Source organism: Saimiri boliviensis, chromosome 16 (genome assembly GCF_048565385.1).
Source record: "Saimiri boliviensis isolate mSaiBol1 chromosome 16, mSaiBol1.pri, whole genome shotgun sequence".
NCBI classification, from domain to species: domain Eukaryota; kingdom Metazoa; phylum Chordata; class Mammalia; order Primates; family Cebidae; genus Saimiri; species Saimiri boliviensis.
This window is the reverse complement of record NC_133464.1, coordinates 60,165,917-60,190,189: the sequence shown is the minus strand read 5'-3', so window position 1 is coordinate 60,190,189 and position 24,273 is coordinate 60,165,917. Positions and strand designations below refer to the sequence as shown.

At 37.3% G+C, this 24,273-nt stretch overlaps 1 protein-coding gene across 1 annotated transcript in view; it reads right to left on the bottom strand.

Moving 5' to 3' along the window:
- Nucleotides 1–1,361: 1,361 nt before the first annotated feature.
- Nucleotides 1,362–24,273, bottom strand: part of KPNA3 (karyopherin subunit alpha 3) — a 108,937-nt gene continuing 86,025 nt past the window's right edge. Inside the window, exons 9-17 of the mRNA XM_039473250.2 lie at nt 24,030–24,199; nt 21,994–22,038; nt 11,432–11,563; nt 10,090–10,218; nt 7,599–7,703; nt 7,430–7,501; nt 6,920–7,082; nt 3,127–3,221; nt 1,362–2,369 (exon numbers count right to left, since the gene is read on the bottom strand). Of these exons, the coding sequence (XP_039329184.1) occupies nt 2,271–2,369; nt 3,127–3,221; nt 6,920–7,082; nt 7,430–7,501; nt 7,599–7,703; nt 10,090–10,218; nt 11,432–11,563; nt 21,994–22,038; nt 24,030–24,199 (1,010 nt within the window). The 3' untranslated portion in view covers nt 1,362–2,270. The remainder of the gene's footprint in view (nt 2,370–3,126; nt 3,222–6,919; nt 7,083–7,429; nt 7,502–7,598; nt 7,704–10,089; nt 10,219–11,431; nt 11,564–21,993; nt 22,039–24,029; nt 24,200–24,273) is intronic.

Below are 24,273 nucleotides of genomic sequence, written 5' to 3'. Positions count from 1 at the left end.
TGCAATTCCAATTCAAAACCGGTAAGGTCACAACAAATTGAATCAAGGAAATGCATACAAATGTCTGCACTACTTGATGCTAATGTTCACTTAAATGTTAGTTTGCACTTTAAAACATGAAATAGGAATCATCACAGTAGAGGCCCAATTTTAATCATAATGTGTGCAAAATTTAAAAGGTAACTGTCAGTTAAGTAAGGAAAGTCCAGAAGAAACTAAACTGGAAGGGGTACAATTCACAATATCAAGAAGATTTGGACTTTAAGGGTTTCACCGAAGTCTGTGACCTTAATTAGCTGTTACATTGTTATTCCTACTTTTAGTGAACACCACGCAGTTTCAAAAATTTAGACTATAGTGTCCAAACAGGATGCAGTTACCATATGAAGCTTTAACTCAAAATTTGGATAAAGAAAAAAAGGCACAATGAACTTCAACTCAATTTTATGTGCACAAGAGTTGAAAAATCTGAGCCACCTTAAAGAGAAATTGATTTTAAAATTTATAAAACCTATAAATAATCAGAGGCCAAACCACTATATTAAAACAGATTCTCTAGCAAGTAAAAATCTTGCAGTTTAAACATACGCTTGTATCTACTTTAGATACAAGACAAAACTCACTCTTTAAAGTGGCTCCACCTTGGCAGATACATATATTTGTAATGAATGCACACCTGCTATGTGTTGTTTATCAGTGAAAACACCCCAGCTGATTCACAAAGCTCTGATGGCATCTGTCTCATCTTCATCACAGTAAATACACCCCCCATGGATAACTAAATTAGTTTAGATTTTCTATCCCTTCACATCAATGCATTGGGAAATTATACCCAGTAAACAAGAGCAACAATACCATTTCTGTGACGGCACGAATTATTTAGTTTAAAAATTTTCAAATCCATATTCTTTCATTAATAACAGGGTCAGACAATTTACCAAAAGCAATGACTTGACATAGTAATACCGGATTTTGCAGAATTATTTAAGAGATCACTGCAAATCAGGTTTATGTTAAATAACTGCAAATCACTCCTCTACACAGATCCCTGTCTGAATCTTTTAATATGTGAAGATGATTTTAGAGTAGGATCTGAATTAACTTTCCCAATACTCAAAGAATGAAGTCTTATGACACTTCTAAATAGTAGTTGCTGGTTTGTTGCCAACCACATTATGAAAAGCACTGGTTACTAAGTAAAAAATATTTTAAGACTAAATTACAGTAAACATGAAAGCTCCACAGTTTAAACCCAATATAAATCAACCATATCCAATTATCAAATGAAAACAAAGAATATTAACTCCTGAAAGCTGAAAGCAAGATTTTTTAAAAAACAATACCAATGGGTATTTTAGACTTTTGCAGGTTTTTTTTTTGTTTTTTGTTTTGCTGTTTTTCCTTTATAGTCAGGGACTCTTGCTTTCAACTTAAACAGAAGTTCAAGTCCATAACAGGTTGCAGCTCAGGTAAAATACCATGCACAGCATTTGATTACTTCAAAACAGCAGGAACACACAGGCTGAAGAGAGTGGTCAAATAGGGCTTGCTGTTCTCAAAAATTAGGTATAATGGCAAAAGCATTAACATCCATATCTAAAGTTCTTCCTCCAACCCTGGCTTCTGAGGCAGATAATAAACACATCAATTACTGGTAGGTGAAGTACAGTTTTTTTTTAAAACTTATATCTGTTTATTCAATAACCAAGTTTCTTGTTTTTAAGTTACTTTTTTTGTGTCAGTTCCACCAATGAAAATCATTTGGCTTGTACTTTAAAATCTATTCTTCCACATAAAGAATATGAAAATATGTTTGTGGAGGACAATGATGGAGGCTCAGATCACACTGCACCTCTTTAGTCTTCCAACTTGTATATGCATCATACCAAAGTGTCTTGATCCACAGCGCACCATTTTCCAAAGGAGTAACAGTGGGCAGCTGACATGTCACCACTATGGAATATTTATTCTAAACTGGAGACTGCAGTTGTCAGCCTGTGGCACCAGGGAACAGGGAAAAATAGGGTAGTTGAGATTGTTAAGGAGAGTTCTAAAACAGTTTAGGAAATCATGCATATGCATTTACAGTCCATGTGATAGTGACTTTTGGCAACTGCAAAGTGACTGAGACATGGCTTGCTTTAGAAGCATCAAAACAAAGAGGCATGTGTGTTTCAGAGCCTTTTGTTGCTGTTGTTGTTCTTATCATTTGGTAGCCATCTGGTGGTGCTTCATATTGAATGTGGGAAAGATGCTGCACTCAACTGAACTTAAAAATTAAATTCTTTTGTTTGAAGGTTGGCTGTTGGATCAAAATTGTAAGTACCTCCTTGTGTTGCTTCAGGAATGAGGCAGGGATCTTCATCAATCTATAAAAAACAAACAAACAAAAATCCTTATCAAGTTATGATACTATACATTATGATGTAAGTGGAATTGACTTTTTAGCTCCTAGCAAATAATTCTATGTGAATGCTTTAATCACCTAAAAATATTTGGGTAAATCAATAATAATTTGATTAAGAAATTTAAAAATTTTAAATTAACACATTTAAAAACTGCCCCCTTCAGTTTCTGTATCTGTAGATTTATTTAACCTATCTGAACATATATCATTTATATAACTTCTATTTTTTCCTAGTTAATAGATTACAAACAAGAACTGTTTTTACAACTCTACCTTATAACGAAGTTTCAAAGTATTTAAGAGAAGTGACTGATGGAATGTCTAACAGAAATGTCTTCCTACTGATACAAGGAAAACTCTTAGTAAATTTACATGGTGTAAGAACAGAAAACCAAACACCGCATGTTTTCGCTCATAGGTGGGTGATGAACAATGAGAACACTTGGGCACAGGAAAGAGAACACATGCTGGGCTAGTTGGGCTATGCAGCAGAGGGGAAGGATGGGGGTGGTGGGAGGGATAACACAGGGAGAAAAGCCTGATGCGGTGGGGGATGGAGACAGCAAACCACCATAGCATGTATGTACCTATGCAAAAAGCCTGCAGGATGCAGGATGTACACATGTACCCCAGAGCGCAAAGTACAATTTAAAAAAAATTTACATTGTGTGTAGGTTTTCATTTACATGCAGACACACACTGTTTTAATGTCTACTTACATCATCACCAGAGAAATACTGATCTATGATTTCAAAAGCTAATTTATATATGTCTTCATTTTCATGTTGCTGTAAAACTTCAATTTTCTCCAAACCTGGTAAGAATAAATTAATCAAAATAACTGGTTAATTGATAAGGAGATACTAATCAAAAGCATGCTCATTTTAATCATGGAGAAATCCTAAGGAACCCAAAACACCCTGCTCCCCCATCTAAGATGGTGGTTGGAGCTGCTTCTGGTTGAAAAACCAGCATCCCACTAATTTTTTTCCTTCTTGGAAGCCCTTGAAGTACCCGCTCCCTGAAACAGGCAGTCTAAAGAACACACAAACAATCCATTTGACAGAGGGAAACTGTGGCATTGATACGTAAGGAAATTTATTTCAAGTTACAGGTTAAAGTTGTGACAATACTAGAACTGACTCCCCCAGACTGCTTTAATGTAATCTTACTAATCTTATTGTCTCATAAAGTTATTTTTAACTCTTTGTTTTCCAAATGTTATTTTTATATAAACACAAAATAAATTTTTAGAATGTTATAATTAATATAAATAAAAGGTAATTTAAATTTTGAAAAACTTATTTAAAAAATGAATAGAGGTCTTATGTCCTATAGCCACAAGCAACCTGAGAGAAAATATTTCCAGAACAGATATCAGAGAATGCCTTTATTCATATTTCCAATATATTTACTCCATACACCACATACACAAGTTTATTAATTTCAAACCTTAATATTCTTCCTTGAAATGTCTTTTTGAAAGTTATTTTAGGCCGGAGGCAGTGGCTAACGCCTGTAATCCCAGCACTTTGGGAGGCTGAGGCAGGCGGATCGAACCTGAGGTCAGGAGTTCGAGACCAGCATGGTCAACATGGAGAAACCCCATCTCTACTAAAAATAAAAAAAAAAATCAATTGGGCGTTGTAGTGGTCGCCTGTAATACCAGCTACTCGGGAGGCCGGGCAAGAGAACAGCTTAAACCTGGGAGTTTGAGTTCGCAGTGAGCTGAGATTGCACCAATGCACTCCAACCTGGGTGACAGAGCGGAACTCCGTCTTAAAAAAAAAAGTTATTCTAAGATAGCTGCATTTTTTTCCTTATACACGAATAAACCAGAAGAATGGGGAAACCACTGCCAAAGAGAATGGATGTAAAGTGCTTTACACAATTATAAAATATTAATATGTATCCTAATTATTACTCCTATAGACAGAAGTAACTATACTGATAAAAAGCTGATAATTCTCCAAGTTACTCAAAATTACTGGGTTAAGTTATGAACCTGACTACAATGGTAAATTTTAATTATTTTAAAATATTGTAAAAGCAGAATGAGCAGTGAATTAATAGTAAGGAGATCTGGATTTTAATTTTGCTTCTATCACAACCTACTTCTATGACCTTGGACAAGACTCTTTAAAATCTCTGGAATAATTTCTTCTTAAGAAAACCTCCTGGCTGGGCATGGTGGCTCACACCTGTAATCCCAATACTTTGGGAGGCTGAGGCAGGCAAATCATCTGAGGTCAGGAGTTCAAGACCAGCTGACCAACATGGAGGAACCCTGTCTATACTAAAAATATAAAAAATTAGCCAGACGTGGTGGTGTATGTCTAATCACAGCTACTCAGGAGGCTAAGGTAGGAAAATCGCTTGAACCTGGGAGGTGGAGGTTGCAGTGAGCCAAGATCGAGCCATTGTACTCCAGCCTGGGCAACAAGAGTGAAACTTGTCTCAAAAAAAAAGAAAGAAAAGAAAAAAATCCTCTCAGCCTAAGTATTCTAAGATCTTACTGCATTTGTTTTTAAACAGTAGAATATTCATAGAAAGTAGTCAATGGGCCGGGCGCGGTGGCTCAAGCCTGTAATCCCAGCACTTTGGGAGGCCGAGGCGGGTGGATCACGAGGTCAAGAGATCAAGACCATCCTGGTCAACATGGTGAAACCCCGTCTCTACTAAAAATACAAAACAATAGCTGGGCATGGTGGCGCATGCCTGTAATCCCAGCTACTCAGGAGGCTGAGGCAGGAGAATTGCCTGAACCCAGGAGGTGGAGGTTGCAGTGAGCCGAGATTGCGCCATTGCACTCCAGCCTGGGTAACAAGAGCGAAACTCCGTCTCAAAAAAAAAAAAGTAGTCAATGAAATGTAAAATCTAAAACATGACACTATGATAAACTAATTTAAGGTTTAGACATGTTAGTACATGTTAAACATGTACATTTAGAAAATAGAATTTAAACATATTTCACATGTCATTGCTATAGAAAGTATAATACAGTACTTCAAATCATAATTCTTTCTCATTAAAATTTCAAAGTAACGGCTGGGTGCAGTGGCTCAAGCCTGTAATCCCAGCACTTTGGGAGGCCAAGGTGGGCGGATCAGAAGGTCAGAAGATAGAGACCATCCTGGCCAACATGGTGAAACCCCATCTCTACTTAAAATACAAAAAAATTAGCTGGGTGTGGTGGCCCACACCTGCAGTCCCAGCTACTCACGAGGCTGAGGCAGGAGAATTGCTTGAACCCAGGAGGCGGAAACCGCAGTGAGCTGAGATCACAGCACTGCACTACAGCCTGGGTGACAGTATGAGACTCCATCTCAAAAAGAAAAAGAAGAAAAAAATTTCGAAGTAACTGCCACAGCAGTAACTTCGGCATGTAGTTGTGGCAATGATAAGAACCATTACAAGACTGAAACGACATATCTAGGTGACTCAGAAGTCAGTAACCTTTTCCAACTATATGAAATAGTATTTCCTAAAGTATCGTCCACAAAATAACATGGTAATAACACACAAAAAAAGTGTTTCACTGTTAAGGAGTTTGAGAAATGCTGGATTAAATAAGCCTTTAAAATTTATGTAGTGGTTGTAAGGGTTCTTGATTTGCTCTCATGCACTGTGACTTCAAGAGAAGTATTAGTGTTTCCTAAAAAGCAATGTCAGACTGGGCATGATGGCCTATGCCTGTAATCCCAGCACTTTGGGAGGCCGAGGCAGGCAGATCACTTGAGGTCAGGAGTTCAAGACCAGCCTGGCCAGCATAGTGAAACCCTGTCTCTACTAAAAACACAAAAATTGCTGGGCGCGGTGGCTCAAGCCTGTAATCTCAGCACTTTGGGAGGCCGAGGCAGGTGGACCACGAGGTCAAGAGATCGAGACCATCCTGGTCAACATGGTGAAACCCCGTCTCTACTAAAAAATACAAAAAATTAGCTGGGCATGGTGGCGCGTGCCTGTAATCCCAGCTACTCAGGAGGCTGAGGCAGGAGAATTGCCTAAACCCAGGAGGTGGAGGTTGCAGTGAGCCGAGATCGTGCCATTGCACTACAGCCTGGGTAACAAAAGTGAAACTCAGTCTCAAAAAAAAAAAAAAAATCAGCTGGATGTGGTGGTGTGCACCGGTAATTCCAGCTAACTGGGAGGCTGAAGTGTGAGAATCGCTTGAACTCAGGAGGCGGAGGTTGCAGTGAGCTGAGACTGTGCCACTGCACTCCAGCCTAGGCGACAGAGCAAGATTTTTGTCTCAAAAAAGAAGGTAATGTCAATCTCGAGAAGGTTATACAGTGACCTTCACAACCAGTTTTTGCAAAGTATGGACTACTGTCTTCTGGAAAATCCTCTTGGAATGCTAACATAGGGAATAAAGTAAAGCAACATAGTGTGATCATTTAAAAAAAACATATCCTAGTAATTTTCTAATACACTGACTTTAAAGAAGTCATATTTCAGAGTTCCAGTGCTCAAATACTTTCAAAGACTTTTCTTCAATCAATCCACTCTTACCTCCACATTCCTCTATTATTTCAGCTATTGTGCTTGCTTCATCACCAGCCATTATCAGAATGTTTTTTAGACCATCTAGAACCACCTGAACCACTTGAGAATCTTTCACTGATAGTAAATTACAGAATGGTGGTATTACATTCTGTTGTACAAGGTACTCAACCTAGACAACAAAAGAGAAGACATATTTTTATTTACATAATTATCTATTCCCCAGCAGGGTGTGTGGTAGTGTGCACCTGTAGTTCCAGCTGCATGGAAGACTGAGACAGGAGAATATTTTGAGCCCAGGAGTTGGAGGCTGTAGTGCGTTATGGTCATGCCTGTGAATAGCAACTGCACTCTAGCTAGGCAACATAGCTAGACTTCATCTCTTAAAATAATAGTTATGTTTTCCCCCAAAAGAACATGATACAAAGCTTAAAAACAGTCAGCAACTACTAAATATCAGAGAGTAGAGTGCTTTCCAACATATTAACAATCATGACAGTTACAGGTTTTCAGACTCACCTGATCTTTTCTGCCACTTATTGTTAAGTTGCTGATTGCCCAAGCAGCTTCTTTTTGTGTTCCAAAGTCCCCCTGAAGGTTAAAAATGAGATCATAAAATGGATTCTTTATCCAAAAAGTCTTGGTTATAACAGATTAATAGACATGATGAACTCATAATATGACCAACCTTAGCAAGTTGATGAATAATCATAGGAATTAATCCAGCATCTATTACAGCCTGAACTTGTTGTTGGTTGCCTGCTGTTATGTTGGAAAGGAACCACACTGCTTCCTACAATTGAACAAAATATAGGGCACCTTTATTTGAAAAATGATCCCTTTAATGCCTTTCCATTTTAATATATTTTATGTAGACCATAACAAAATCACCTAAATTATGTTAAAGAAACTGAATCTAAAAAGTTATCACGTATACAAAAACTCCCATTTTAAACAACTTACAAGGAAATTTCCATCAATTATATTTGGAACCCAATAACCTAGCATTTATTCATTCATTAATATATAGGCCTACTATAAGCTAAGCATTATTCTAGGCAATGGTGATACAAAAATGAGTGAAACAGATAGAAATCTTTCCTCTTGGAGCTTATATTTCTGTGCATTAGCTTCCTCTAAAAGACAGAAATAAATATGCAACTGAATTTCTAAAACTACTTAAAAACTACTTCTAATAAAGGTGAATTTTTTTATTTTAAAAACATTTCGACACAAGATACAGTCGTTCAACTATTGCACAGAAATTAACCGTCTAACTAATCTAGAATGGGTCTATATAACATAAATATTCTAAAACTACAGAATTTATGTCATAAACAAAGACGTTTAGAGAGCTGTTTACAGGTTAGTATCACATGTGTATCTTCCCTTCCACAACTGAATTTATTTTGCTACCCAACTACGGTAAGATGTTAATAACTGGTGAATCTGTGTTTAGAGTGCATGGGTGTTCACTATACTATTCTTGCACATTTCTTGTAGATTTTTAAAGAGTTTCTAACAAAAATCCTGAGGGAAGAAAATCAAGTTGGTAACTTGTACTTCCAGGGTCCCACAATGGTCTCAAGATCCAAGAAACAAATTTTCAAGGCAAAAAATTTTTGAAGTAACTAATTGCTTACTGAAGCTAAGAAAGCATTTCTATGAACCTTTCTCTACTCCACGATACCCTCACTTAAAAGCATATTGCATCACAGGCCAGAACCTTTCTCTGCTGACTTCTGCCCAGCTTCCTCACTTCTCAGTTGTTTCCAATTATAAAACACATTCAATTAGCTAAAAAAAAAAAGAAAGAAAAAGAAAAAGAAAAAAAAATCACCTATATTGTTAAAAATTCTATAGTAAAAATAACTGGCCCAGAGTCTGATAGTCTTTGGCTTCTTTCTCTTCACTGGAACAAATGTATCTATAAATTGTGATTTTTGACAACATATTTTTCTATAAGAACCCAACAGTCAAGCAACTATATAAACACAGTTATGACAAAGAAAAAGAAATGATCAGTTCTGCTGTGTTTAGGTGACAGTAGTATTTTAGGCAGATGAAACTTCAGTAAACTAAGGCCGGGCGTGGTGGCTCACGCCTGTAATCCCAGCACTTTGGGAGGCTGAGGCAGGTGGATCACTTGAGGTCAGAAGTTCAAGACCAGCCTGACCAACATGGTGAAACCCTGTCTCAAAAAAAAAAAAACTTCAGTAAACTAAATGTAAATTTAAACCACAACAAGACACCACTTCACATCTACCCGGATGTCACTAATAATTTTTTTAAATAGAAAATAGTAAGTGTTAGCTAGGATGCAGAGAAATTAGAATTCTTATAACATTGCTGTGGGAATGTAAAATAGTGTAGCTACTATGGAAAACGTTTCGGTGGTTTCTCAAAAAGCTAAACACAGAATTACCATATGATCGAGCAATTCTACTCTCAGTTACATATCCAAAGAAATTGAAAGCAGGAACTCAAATAGATATTTGTATGCCATTGTTCATTGCAGCATTATTCATAATAGTGAAAAGGTGGAAACAAGTGTCCATCAACAGTAGAATAGGTAAACAATATGTGATGTATACATACAATGGAATATTTATTCAGCCACAGAAAGAAGTTCTGACACATGCTGCAAAATGGATGAACCTTGAAACATGCTAGATAAGCCATAAAGACTTATTACATACTAATAAGCACATATTACACAATTAATAATAAACTTGTCTATCAAGCTTGAAATCTTAAAGAGTAATTTTTTATGATCCTTGAATTTAGGCACTTTGTCTTTGGGTCCAATCTAATTTTGCTGGGAGATCAAATTATGATCTGTTTAAAAAAAAATACCAGCCCATTCAAATGGCAGATTTTGTCTGCACTTTCACTTAGTGGCTACTAACTTAATGATTGCTGCTATGCTCAGTCTATTTACATAAAAACATAGGCAGTCTAAAAATGTTTTTTACTCTGTGATGATTGGGGCAGCACCCACCAGAAGCCATTAAAAGTTGAAACAAAACAACTGCAGAGGTGATTTAAAATAAATTTCATCTTCACTGCAGTGGTTTTTAAGAAAAACATAAACAAGTAGCAATAGAAACAAGGAGACAGTTAAAAATGAGATACAGAAAAAGAAAGAAATAGCATGATGAGGGCATTATATGCCTTACCTTATTTATCTTCTCTTTTGGGTGCGATAAGAGATTTGGGAAGTGTGACAGGACATCACAATTGAGAACAACCTGGGTCTGCTCGTCAGTGCCAGTCACTATGTTGCCAACTGCTCTGAGGGCTGCTGTCTAGATTGGGGATAAAATGTTTTCTACACATTTATTTGTTTATGATAAGACTGATTCTATATTTTTCATAATCCTGAGAAAGTAAAAATGCAAGGGTGAATGATTAAGTTATTTCATACTTTTACAAAGCACCAAGCAGTCTGACACCAATTCTGAATTTTAAATAGTCTCTTCTGAAAAACTGAAACTTTATGGAAAAACAAAAGTGTGAAAATTGTTTGAAAAAAGATTAAAAAATAAAAGGAAATTAAAATTTTATAAGTCAAATTTCTTAAGGCTGGGCATGGTGGCTCATGCTTGCAATCCCCACACTTTGGGAGGCCAAGGTGGGCAGATCACCTGAGGTCAGGAGTTTAAGACAAGCCTGGGCAACATGGTGAAACTCCATCTCTACTAAAAATACAAAAATTAGCTGGGTGTGACCATGCATGCCTATAATCTTAGCTACTCGAAAGTCTGAGGCAGGAGAATCACTTGAATCTGAGAGGCAGAAGCTGCAGTGAGAAGAGATAATACCACTGTAATCTAGCTTGGGAAACAGAGCAAGACTCCATCTCAAAAAAAAAAAAAAAGGAAAGAAAGAAAAGAAAAAAAGTATTTTAATAAAGGCCTGGAATGGGCACACATTTCCATCCAGAAAGTCACTTTGGTATAAGTAGGATAAACAGATCTATCAAGTGCCTACCCCTAATTAGAGTGGGAGTGAGAAAGAGAAGTGCAATTAAGAGGCTATTCCAATTATTTGGGAGAAAGATAATGAGTCTTGAACTAAATCAGTGGTTCTAGATAGATAGAGAGAGACAGATTTGAAGCTATCTAACAATAATTGAAATGATTTTGTAATGAAATGGGAATTATAAGGAGGAATCAAAATTTCTAGCTTAAGCCATGCTGTTCACTAAAAGCAGACAAGGAAGAAGAGCAGATTGGGGGGAAATGATCATTTCCTTTCTGTCTAGTTTATCATGGAAAGTTTTAAGGAGTTCTTAGATGATATGTATAAAGGGTCAAGAACAATTGGCTATGCAGGTCAGGAACTCAGCAAAGAATCTGGGTGAGATAAAGATTTGGAAATCAACAAAATTAGGCTCAGGGGATTAGCACAAGAAATCGAAGATAAGCACTTGTAACAGAGTTAAAGCCTAGTTGTACAAGTTAACTGGTTCTAACAAACACAATTCTATACAAATAAGAAACATTTAAAAATACTTACTTGAACTTTGACTTCCTGATGACTCAGAAGGGGCACAAGAAATGGCACAACCCCTGAATCGATAACCATCTGTATCTGCTCATTACCTCCATCTGTCAAGTATGACAGAGCCCAAACAGTGTCCACAAGAATCTACAGGAAACACAAAAGAAAAAGTAGTTTACATATTTGTTTGAATGCTTTAAATGTATAAGACACTTCGGTAGCAGTGACAGAAAAAGTAATCAAATTTCACGTTTTAGCTTAGTGGCAAAAATATCTGCTTAACTGATTAATCTATTAAGTAGCAAGTACCTTCTCTTTCTCTCAATGCCTACCTCTGATCATTCTGCACAAAAAATGAGACACAGAAGTCTGGGAAAACTTCCATCCCAGCTTCTGCATTTATGTATCAGATAGATGAATTTAAAAACAGGCATAAAAGTAATCCTCTCTGCCCTCACAAATTAGCTACCTGATAATCACACAGAAAAACACTATATATAAGAATGAGGCCAATACACCATGCTGTTTCAAGTTCAGAAGAGAACAGAAAGGTCATCTATCTACTCTACTGGTTTTCCAACATTAGCAATACAATTTTTCGGACTACTAAAGTAAACTAACAAAAGAAATGGCTTGGCACTTTAACTTCATCTGGGGAAAAAATTGTTTGAAAATATCCTGAAATGTGTCCCCAACTGAAAAGCCTGGAGTATAAGCCATGCCCTATCCCCATCCTAACTTTGCAAATACATAAAAGAAAATAGGCTCAGAGATCTGGTGATTCATTCGAGTCAAAGATCTTGTATGTGGTTTTGCTTGGTGTTGTCACAGAGGAATAGAAGCACTGGTTGTAGCTTATGTGAAATCAAGATGTTTCTCATTGGGCCACATCTTTTTGCCCTAAAAAGAAAGGAGGCACGTGAATTCACATACCCTTTAAAAAAGCATATAAATGAATAAGAATAAAATAAAACAGGGCCAGGTGCAGTGGCTCACGCCTATAATCCTAGCACTTTGGGAGGCCAAGGCAGAAGGATCACCTGAGGTCAGGAGTTCCAGACCAGCCTGACCAACAGGAAAAACCCTGTCTCTACAAAAATACAAAAAAAAAAAACATTAGCTGGGCTTGGTGGCGCATGCCTGTAATCCCAGCTACTCAGGAGGCTGAAGCAAGAAAATCACTTGAACCTGGGAGGCAGAAGTTGCAGTGAGCCGAGATCCACTCCAGCCTAGGCAATAAGAGCGAAACTCTGTCTTAAAAAATAAAATAAAACCACACATATAATCCACACCCCTTTAGCATTACTAAGAGTCAGAGAACACTAAGAATTTCCATTACCTGTAGGAAGAGAAAAAATTAAATTCTAACTTTTGTGTGGACATCTTGAGGCAAGATACTGTATAAACGAGACCAGAGAAGGGGAGAGGGCAGTCCACTTATATGGCCTGCAAAGCCTGAAATAATTCTCTGAACCTTTACGGAAAATTTTGCGGATCCCTTAACTAGAGCATAAGCTTCATTCAACAGATGACTAGGGAAGCTTCAGCAACAGGACTGATAAACGAGCATTTAATATATTTAAGTGTACATCAAGGACAAATACAGCAATAGAAAGAATGAAGTTCTGATGATGCACGCTGCAAAATGGATGTACCCTGGAAACAGGCTAAGCCATACATAAATACATATTATATACTAATAAGTACATATCACATGATTAATAATAAACTTGTCTATCAAGCTTGAAATCCTAAAGAGTAATTTTACATGATCCTTGAATTTAGGTACTTCATCTTTGGGTCCAATCTAACTTTGCTGGGAAACTACCAAATCTTCAAAGATCAGATAGATTTGATGCTATATAAATCATTCCAGAGTATAGAAAATGAAGGAAGCATAACATTAACACCTAAACTTTAATAAAACAATAAAAGTATGAATTAATACCTAACAAATTATGATTATAGTGCCATTATTTATACTATAATTAAAATTAATAAAAGAACAAAAGCTAAACTGCAAAACAGTATCACTTATGTAAATGCGAATGCAAAAACCTGAAATTATTATTAAACAGAATCACATACTATAATGAGAAACTAATATATAATGATCAAGAGAGACTATTCAAAGAATGGAAGGATAGTTCAATTAAAAACATCATTAATACAAGTTTTATTAATAATTTTAAGGAGAAAAATAATAGAATTTTCTCCATATCACCCTGAAAAATTCATCACATCATTTTTTGAGTGTTCTTGATTTTTTAAAAAGAGGAATTTATAGATATTTCTCAAAATATCTATAGATCAGACAAAATGTAGATCCAATTTTAAAAAGATAGATGAATTTGATTATAAACAAAAAGTTCACCTGGCAAAACATCACAGTCAAAGACAAAAGACAAACTAGGGAAGTATTTAAAATATGGAAAAGCTAATATACTTAACATATAAATAACTCTTGCTGGGTGTAGTGGCTTATGTCTGTAATCCCAGCACTTTGGGAGGCCGAGGCAGACAGATCACCTGAGGTCAGGAGTTTGAGACCAACCTGGACAACATGGTGAAACCCCCTCTCTACTAAAAATACAAAAATTAGCCAGGCGTGGTGGCAGGCACCTGTAATCCCAGCTACTCAGGAGGCTAAGACATGAGAATAGCTTGAATCCTGGAGGTGGAGGTTGCAGTAAGCTGATATTGTGTCACTGCACTCAAGCCTGGGGGACAGAGCAAGACTCCATCTCAAAAAAGACAAACAAAACAAAACCAAAAAAACATTAACTCTTAAAACCTAAGAAAAAGACTAAAAATCCTATAGAAAAAGTTAAGTATGACCAGTCTGTTCACAAAGATACAAATTAAAATGGCCCTTAAACAAATGAAATAATGTTAAACTTGATTCATAAAAAGTGAAATGCATATTAAAAGATACTATTTCCCACCTTTCAGATGAGCAAAATTTTAAATGTGGCAACACACTCTATTGGCAAGGATACTGAAAAAGTTACTTTCATTTTTGAATTGCATACAGTAAGCCATGTATGACTGCATATGTAACAGATAAAGGAGTCAAAAAATGCCATTTAAAAGTGTCAAAACAGTAAAAAAGAAAAGATGTAAGAATAAAGGTAACCATTAGAACAAGAATACAAACCTTCCTAAATACCAAGGCAAAATCCTTAAGCAGGGAATTTGGCAGTATGCAACAAAATTACAAATACATTCACTCTTTGACCCAGCAATACTACTTCGAAGAATACACCCTGAAGATATACCTCCAATAATATAACACACAATGGTCATTGGTATAATACTTTCACGTTTGCAAAATTCAGGCAATAGCCTAAGTGCCTAACCTTAATAGTGTGTTTAAATAAACTATGTTCACAAAACAGAATCCTGTGCAAAACGACATGATTCCCTAAGATGTTTCTCCATTACATGGTCCCTACTATTAGCAGGAAGTCATTTTTTTTCTAAGATAATAATGAAATTGTAGACTGAGATTAATTAATGGTTTTCAGTAGGGTCTCCATGACAATAGCTCAAAGGCTGGGAGAAAGTAAGCTACTGCTGGGCCTTAGGCACCCTGAAACTGCAAACATTTGCAGTCTTTAATTTTTTATTTTTAGAGATGGGGTCCCAGTGCGTTGCCTAGGCTGGACATGAACTCCTGGGCTCAAGTGATTTTCTTGCCTCAGCCTTCTGAGCAGCTTGGACTACAGATACTGCCTGGCTTAATTTTGTTTTTAAATATATTGGGCCTTCATAGAAATTTTCACTTAAAAAAGAAAAAAAGCTTTAAAATTTGAAATCCACAGCACAGGATTATTGGGCCATTCCAGCTTCTTCTAAATTTGCTTTCCTTATCTCCATCATCAGGCTAACACTGCTCAGTGTCTTTGATGCTTGTAATTTTACCTGTTGCTATCTTTTCTCACCTGAGCTGCTTCTGCTATTTTATACTTTCTTCTGCTACTATTCATTTTTCTTTGTTTTCCCTATTTCTTGATTTCTATGCTAAAGTTCCTGGCTTTTATGGCCACTAATAGTCAATGAGAATGTTCTTTTCCTTCTAGTTAATAATCTGATTAAAATCATGTGCCAACAAGGTCTTCGGTAATCAGGGTCTACTTTGTGTCTGCTTTTCACTGCTAGAAAGCTTTACGACTTGTAACCTCAGCAATATTTCACACTTGAAGACTGCTAGAAAACTGCTTTCTAGACACATGCACACACGTATGCTCTAGACTGACAACTCTATAGGGTCCTTTTTTGGGGGGGTGGGGAGATAGAGTCTTGCTCTGTCACACAGGCCAGAGTGCAGTGGCACAAACTCGGCTCACTGCAACCTCCGCCTGCCAGGTTCAAGGGATTCTCCTGCCTCAGTCTCTGAGTAGCTGGGAATATAGGTGTACACTGTCACGCCCGCTTAATTTTTTGTATTTTAGTAGAGACGGGGTTTCAGCACATTGCCCAGGCTGGTCTGCAACTCCTGAGTTCAGGCAATCTGCCTACCTTGGCCTCCCAAAGTGCTAGGCTTACAGGCGTGAGCCACCATGCCTGGCCTATAAGGTCAATGTTTTAAACTAACTATCTTGAAAACTTGTATTATGTGAGCCAAAGAAAAATCTTGAGCAAACAAAAGTCTTAAAATAAGTATATGGGCAGCTACACAAGCTTCAGTGATTATTGTCACCTCCAGTAAATATGCTAACAAATTATGTCCTGTTAGGCAACATTACTGGAAACTACTACTAAGTACAGTACTTCCTAGAAGAGGAGATGTCTACAGAAAGTCCATGGAGTGTTAACTTTGCACAGGCTTCAAAGAGATAATTAGAGGTGAACTAAGTTACAATTACATACTTACACTTAGTCCTGTTATTCAGTAAAAGGTAACTTGGTGGGCACAGAGTGCTCAAATCTTGCACATTCCAAGGAACTGCCAGATAATGTGTGAACCCTCAGAATATCCTGACTGATAATAATACCTGTGTATACCTGACACCTTGGCAGCACCCAGTATAATTTAAAATGGCAAACACCTCTTTTTGTTTTCCTGTGCCCTGGGTCATGCTTTATCAATTTTACCCCTGAGAAGACCATCTAAGGCCAGTCACGTGAGCAGTCCATGCCATGTGACTGATCCTCTACAAAACCTGTGCAAAGTTCAGGAGCTCACCTGGTTGACAATACTTTATATATGTTGTTACACATTACTGCTGGGAGAATTAAGTGCTGTCCATACAACTCCACTGGGAGAGGACAACTAGAAGCTTGCACTTGGTTTCTCCTGAACTCCACCCTATCTGCCTCTAGTCTTTGTTGATTTTAACCTGTATCCTTTTGCTGTAATGACATGAATACAACAGCTTTTCTGAATTCTGTGAGACTCAGCAAATAAACCCAAAGGTGGTCTTAGGGACTCTTGTCACCATCTGCTACCAACAATCAAGTGTCAGCACATAATCAATCTGCTACAACAGATTAATTTCATTTGTGCTACCAGTAAAATAAGCTAGATTTATATCAGCTTGATAATCAAAATTGTCTATGCATTGCAAGTAATTGATGAACAACTTCAAAAAGGGCTAGAAAATCAAATCCTACAGAATGACTGCAACTACAAATTATCTTTAAGCAGCCCAACAACTAGAAAACCATGAACACAAACTGACCCAATCAGCCCAGATTTCTCCTCTAGTCCTCTGAGTTAATATTTACTTTTGCTTCTAATGTCACACAGGCATATTAAAGTCCAAAACCCATCTAACTGTCTCCAGAATTATTCTCCAACATGCCAATCCAGCTTTCTCACTAGTCATCAGCTCATACATCTCATATATATATTTTTTTTTTTAGACGGAATCTTGCTCTGTTGCCAGGCTGGAGTGCAGCGGCACAATCTCAGCTCACTGCAACCTCCGCCTCCTGGGTTCAAGCAATTCTTTCGCCTCAGCCTCCCAAGTAGCTGGGACCACAGGCATGTGCCACCATGCCAGGCTAATTTTTGTATTTTTAGTAGAGACGGGGTTTCTTTTTTTTTTTTTTTTTTTTTTTTTTTGAGACGGAGTTTCGCTCTTGTTACCCAGGCTGGAGTGCAATGGTGCGATCTCGGCTCACCGCAACCTCCGCCTCCTGGGTTCAGGCAATTCTCCTGCCTCAGCCTCCTGAATAGCTGAGATCACAAGCACGCGCCACCATGCCCAGCTAATTTTTTGTGTTTTTAGTAGAGACGGGGTTTCACTATGTTGACCAGGATGGTCTCGATCTCTTGACCTAGTGATCCATCCGCCTTGGCCTCCCAAAGTGCTGGGATTACAGGCGTGAGCCACCACGCCCACGATCTCTATCTCTTGACCTCATCATCTACCCACCTCAGCCTCCCAAAGTGCTGGGATTACAGGTGTGAGCCACCGCGCCCAGCCAGCTCATACATTCTTAACTCATTCCTGTTCCTTTATATCTCTCCCTGCTGCTATTCTTATTTTCTGCTGTCTACTACCCTAAAACACCAGTTACAAAGCTAGGTATTATCCTTGACTCTTTTCTATCACCACCCACAGCAAACTCAGCAAATTTATCATCCAAGCATTTCTCAAGTTTCTCCTTGACTTTTCATTCCTTATGCTTCAGCTTTAGTATTGGTCCTAATTTGCTCTCACCACAAAAACACCACCAATCTGCCTTCCCAACTCCAGTCTCCCATAAAATCTACACTTGATCCAATTAGTTTGAGCTATCAATCCAAAATAAAAATTTGACCATTTATTATTTGGCTCCTTATCTGCTACATAAAAAGGATACGTAAGTCTTAATGTTGTATAATCTATTAAATCTCTGCCTTATTTTTACCCTGCTCTTTGTTCTATAGTTTATGCTTCTATTATACTACTTTTCTTTTCTTTTCTTTCCTTTATTTTTTTGACACAGCATTTCGCTCTGTTGCGCAGGCTGGAGTACAATGGCGTGATCTCGGCTCACTGCAACCTCCACCTCCCCAGCTCAAGTGATTCTCTTGCCTCAGCATTCTGAGTATCTGGGATTACAGGCATGCATCATGATGCCCAGCTAATTTTTGTATTTTTAGTAGAGTCGGGGTTTTGCTAAAACCTGTTGGCCAGGCTGGTCTAGAACTCCAGACTTCAAGTGATCAGCCCACCTCAGCCTTCCAAAGTGCAAGGATTACAGGCGTGAGCCACTGTGCCCAGACATCATCACACTACTTTTAAAAACTCCTTTGTTGGTTCTTCTTCCCTTGCTGCCATTGCTCAAATGCTGCGAATTCCTCAGAGTTACATTTTTAGCCCTTATTCTGAAATACGGCCTCCCCTAGGCAATCTCTTTCAATGCCCATGTTTTCATCAATCCCTTAAATACTGACAAATCCAAAATCTGTATTGTCTTTTGCTTTTGGAAAATACTGCCACTGAGGAACAACAAATTCCAAGTTCTACTCACTTTACTTCCTAACACTCTAAGTTTTTTCTCCCTTAACCATTCCTATTATTGCAATTTAATAATAGTTCATGCCTTCATCAACTTCCTTAAACCTATTATGATAGCAAAATACATCTACCTACATTCAAACATTTCCCAATCCAGGCTTTCTATACCTTTTCTGCGTTGTCTGTTACAGGTAATTTTATTTGTATATAACAGAAATACCATTTCTCAATTTAAAAAATCTGCAATGACTTTGCACTCATTACAAGATAAACCTAAACCTCTTTAATACAGAATCAAAAACTCATACAAAAAATTAGCCAGGCGTGGTGGCATGCACTGTAATCCCAGCTACTAGAGAGGCTGAGGCAGGAAAATCCCTTGAACCCAGTAGGTGGAGGTTGCAGTGAGCCTAGATCATGCCACTGCACTCCAGCCAGGGTGACAGAGCAAGACTCCATCTTCAAAACAAAACAAAACAAACAAACAAAGGAAAAAGGGAAAAAGAAAGACTGCAAATTAACTCCTTGGCAAATGTATTAGGTTATTATCTACCTGTATTCTCCTAAACTTCCATGTATTCTTGAGTCCTTAATATCTTCCCCATGTTCTTGAAATGACTTTCTCTCAACCTGTCAAAATCCTACTTATCTTAGTTGTAAGACATCAGAAAAATTACTTAAGTACCTCTGCTTCTTTTACAACATTTATAGATGATAGAGATAATGAAAGTACCAATCTCACAAAACTTTTGTAATAATTAAATGGGTCAATATATTAAAAGTGCTTATAACAATGTGTGGCACATTTTAAACTCAATAAATACTAACTATGAACACCATTATCTCTGACTCCATCCCCACTTCCTTCTCCTTATAATGCTCATCTCAAATGTTACTTCAATGAAGCTTTTTGCTTTGCCATACAAAATTATCTGTGCTTCCATGATACAGCACACTTTGATCAATCTCTATTGTATTTTTGTTTTCTTGTTGGCTTTCATACCATCTTTCATGTTTATGTGCTCATGGTATGATTTTTTTTCTTCACTGTAAGTTTGTGGATCATACTGAATATGTGATCATGATATGAAAAAGTACAGGCCTTGGACCTAGCTTCAATTCTCAGGTATGGCTCCCATTCATTGTATGATCTTAAAAGGTTATTCAACTTTACTGGGTTTCAATCTCTGTATTGCAAAATAGGAGAATAAAACTTATCTTACAAGGGTACTGGGGTAAGATACAAAGAGACTACAGTAAGAGATCCAGCACCGCAATTTCTTGACATAAGTTCATTCATTTTACTCTTTTTACATTTTTAACGTTAAGGTCTTAGAGGGCATTGTCTCTTTATGTGTTATCGTTGAGTGTATAATTCATGGCACATTTCTGGCTTTAAGTGGAACAATTTGTGAGTGTTTGCTAAACTTGGCTAATATACCTGTAACTACAGTACAATGTCACTTTATTAACCTGGCTTTCACATAAACACAACCAATAGATGATGAAAGCTTTTATTTGCCTATAATTAATTCTATAATGTTCTGGGGAAAAGTCCTGAAGCAGACAACAGATATTCTGCTTATTCCCCCTTAATCTTTGCTGTCAGAAACCTTACAACTAAACTTAGCTTTCAACAGCAACAACTAAACTTTTGTATAATTTTACTTTTTCCTTTACAGATATTATGTCTTTTGTTAAGTCACTTTATATCCATGTTGAAAATAAGACAGCATAAAAACATATTTTACTTCATTTTAATGACATTTTAGGCTGTGTCAAACAAAAAGTGACTTTACTTTTAAAAGATTCCATCCTAAGAGCTTAAAATCTGCAAATGAGCTAAAATAATGTGATTTTTTTTTTTTTTTTTTTTTTTAGACAGAGTTTCGCTCTTGCTGCCCAGGCTAGAGTGCAATGGCAAGATTTCAGCTCACCTCCACCTCCACCTCCCAGGTTCAAGCAATTCTCCTGCCTCAGCCTCCTGAATAGCTGAGATTACAGGCATGTACCAACACGCCTGCCTAATTTTGTATTTTTAGTAGAGACAAGGTTTCTCCATGTTGCTCAGGCTGATCTCAAACTCCCAACCTCAGGTGATCTGCCCACCTTGGCCTCCCAAAGTGCTGGGATTATAGGCGTGAGCCACTGCACCAACCATGATTCAATTTTTATATACAAACTACATTGCCTTGTGAAAAATGTAAGCAAAAATGTATTTTCTTCCTCCCAATGATAAATTACACATTCACAATTCTGCCACACATCTACACATATGTATGTACATGTTACATGTATGTAAACAAAGATAAGATTACAAAACCACAAATATACAACAAATCAGAAAGAGATGTTAGAATAACAGACACTGGATCAACACTAGTCACTGAAATTTATCCACTGTTTTTACTCTATGGAAAAGTAACAATTTACCTTATTGCAATAGTTAGGAGAATTTTCAGATTGCCTAGATAGTATCAAACTTGCTAGAATGTAGACAGTAAATGCTTCACTAAATCTGAATAAAATGAAAAAATCATCTAAAAATGCCTTGCATTTAAAACTGTATATTTTTCAACACTATACCCAGAAAGGTTGTAGCATGAAAAGGCAACATAGTTTTGTGACAAGTACCCAAGACCTGTTGTGAGAAGACTTCAGTTTGAATATTGACTCTGACACTTACTAGCTCTTCTACTTAAGATAAGACATTTAACCTCTCTGAGGCTCCGTTTCTTCTTATTCTATAAAAGCGGGTGGTGGGGGTGGGGGACGTAACATCTAGCTTACCTATTGTAAGAATCAATGAAATTAAAAAAAAAAGTAAGGTGCTTCATAAAGTTATAGTGCTTTACAAATATTAATGCTTAAAAAACTACTTAATAATGATACAAATAAACTACTATGTAGTAATTTCTCAAAAGGGAGTATTTTTGGCTGGCTGGCTGTTACAGCTTACAGATTTAACCTATGAACCTAATTTAAACCTAATCTTACTTCTGAAAACTATATACACATTGTAGAAACTTGGTAAGTTGATAAAATGTATGCTAACACTTATACAAAAACCCTTTCAGTCCCAACAAGAGCAAAATCCCACATCTAACCTGCTTCTTTACTTACGTTTATGTCCGTATGGTATATGAGGACACATAAAGCTGGCAAAATCTGGGGAAGTAAGATAAACAATAATTAACATTAGAGTTAATGAATACGTCTGTAAAACTAAAAAACTCTGACATAAAAAGCAGTAAATACGGTTTGCAGGGTGAGAAAGACAATGTTAAATTTATTTGAAGACCTATTAGGAAAATGAAAATCTGATAAATTCAATCTAAAAAACTAAAAACCTATTTCTTTTTTTTTTAAGACGGAGTTTCGCTCTTGTTACCCAGGCTGGAGTGCAATGGCGTGATCTCGGCTCACGGCAACCTCTGCCTCCCGGGTTCGGGCAATTCTCCTGCTTAGGCCTCCTGAGTAGCTGGGATTACAGGCACGCGCCACCATGCCCAGCTTATTTTTTGTATTTTTAGTAGAGGCGGGGTTTCACCATGTTGGCCAGGATGGTCTTGATCTCTTGACCTCGTGATCCACCCACCTCGGCCTCCCAAAGTGCTGAGATTACAGGCTTGAGCCACCGCGCCCAGCCTAAAAACATATTTCAAATGTTAAACTAAAATATGTTCAATTAACAAGTTAAAACATCCAAATAAATCTGGCAGAAGTTAATGTACCTTAAAAGAAAAACATTTGTTTTCAATAACCATCTTTATGACATAAAATGTCAAGTGGAAAAAACGGAGATCAAGTATACAGCCATAGATATTTAAGAAAAAGCAATGCACACTTAAAACTGCCATAACTGTCTCACTTACCTGCTTAAAGTAAAAACATGATTTTACTTTATAAACTACTTAAGTTAAAGTTTTCAACTTAAGCTTTAGTCAAGAAAATTCTAACCATTACAAAGTACAAACTTTGCTTCTTGAATTCAGGCCCCAGATCTGTTTTTAAAATCTCGGAGGAAGGGAGTGGTGGGTGGTAGGAAATCACACTAAATACCTTTGCATAGCAAGGAAAAGTAGCAGGTGCTGAAGATGTCCCTTATAAAGAAAGACAGTTGGTCAAGTGTGGTGGTGTGCTGGCTCACGCTTGTAATCCCACCAATTTGGGAGGCCAAGGTGGGTGGACTGCTTAATGCCAGTAGTTCAAGACCAGCCTGGCCAACATGGTGAAACCCCATCTCTACTAAAAATAGAAAAATTAGCTTGGCATGGTGATGTGCACCTGTAATCCCAGCTAATCGGGAGGATGAGACATGAGAATCGCTTGAACCCGGGAGGCAGAGGTTGCAGTGGGTGAAGACTGTGCCACTGCACTCCAGCCTGGGCAGCAGAGTGAGACTTTGCCTCAAAAAAATAAAAAATAAAAAATTAAAAAAATTTTAAAAATTAAAAAAAGATAGCGATAACACCGTCAACAGTGAATAAAGGTTACTTAGGATCCCAGCACTTTGGGAGGCTGAGGTGAGTGGATCACTTGAGGTCAGGAGTTCAAGACCAGCCTGGCCAACACAGTAAAACTCTGTCTCCACTAAAAGCATAAAAACTAGCTCAGTGTGGCGGCACTGGCCTGTAATTCCAGCCGCTTGGGAAGTTGAGGCATGAGAATCACCTGAACCTGGGAGGTAGAGGTTGCAGCAAGCTGACACCGTGCCACTGCACTGCAGCCTGGGCAACAGAGCAAGACTGCCTCAAAAAAAGGAAAAAAAAGAAATCATCTGGACTTAAAGTAAACTCATTCAAGAACATCTACATATAAGTGTACTAGTTTTAACTGTAGTAACCACCTTTCATAGCTTTAAACCAATAATGCAATACAGTAATAAAATTTTGAGATTGTCTTCCTTTTATATTTTTCTCTTTGAATTTTTTGTTTTCTTTTTATGAAGATAATAAAAAAAAATAAGCATTAGGATGAACTGACATTCTTTCAACTTTTATTTCATACGAGTCAGTAATTAAATATGGTACATTACTTTAAAAATCTCACACCTGCAATGAAATTGGTAAAGGTGTTATTTTGTCCCCTGTACATGATTTCCTGAAGTATAAACATAGGGAAAATATACCATCTGGCCTTTACAATTCTTCATTTACCTCCTGAACTGTCTCCATAGGCGGTGGGGGATCCTTATTCCTGCAGAGATTGACAATGACCCATGTGACGTTCCGAAGGAAGGTGATGGGAATGGAGGGATTGATGAAGGACAGAAGAGGTTTGACAACTCCCAGTGATATAACATAATCTCTACATTGAGGACCATCACCTACAGAAATGAAAATTGTATTTAAAAAAAAATTACATTCAGGATGAGAAAGTCTGAAATGTATGCAATGGCTC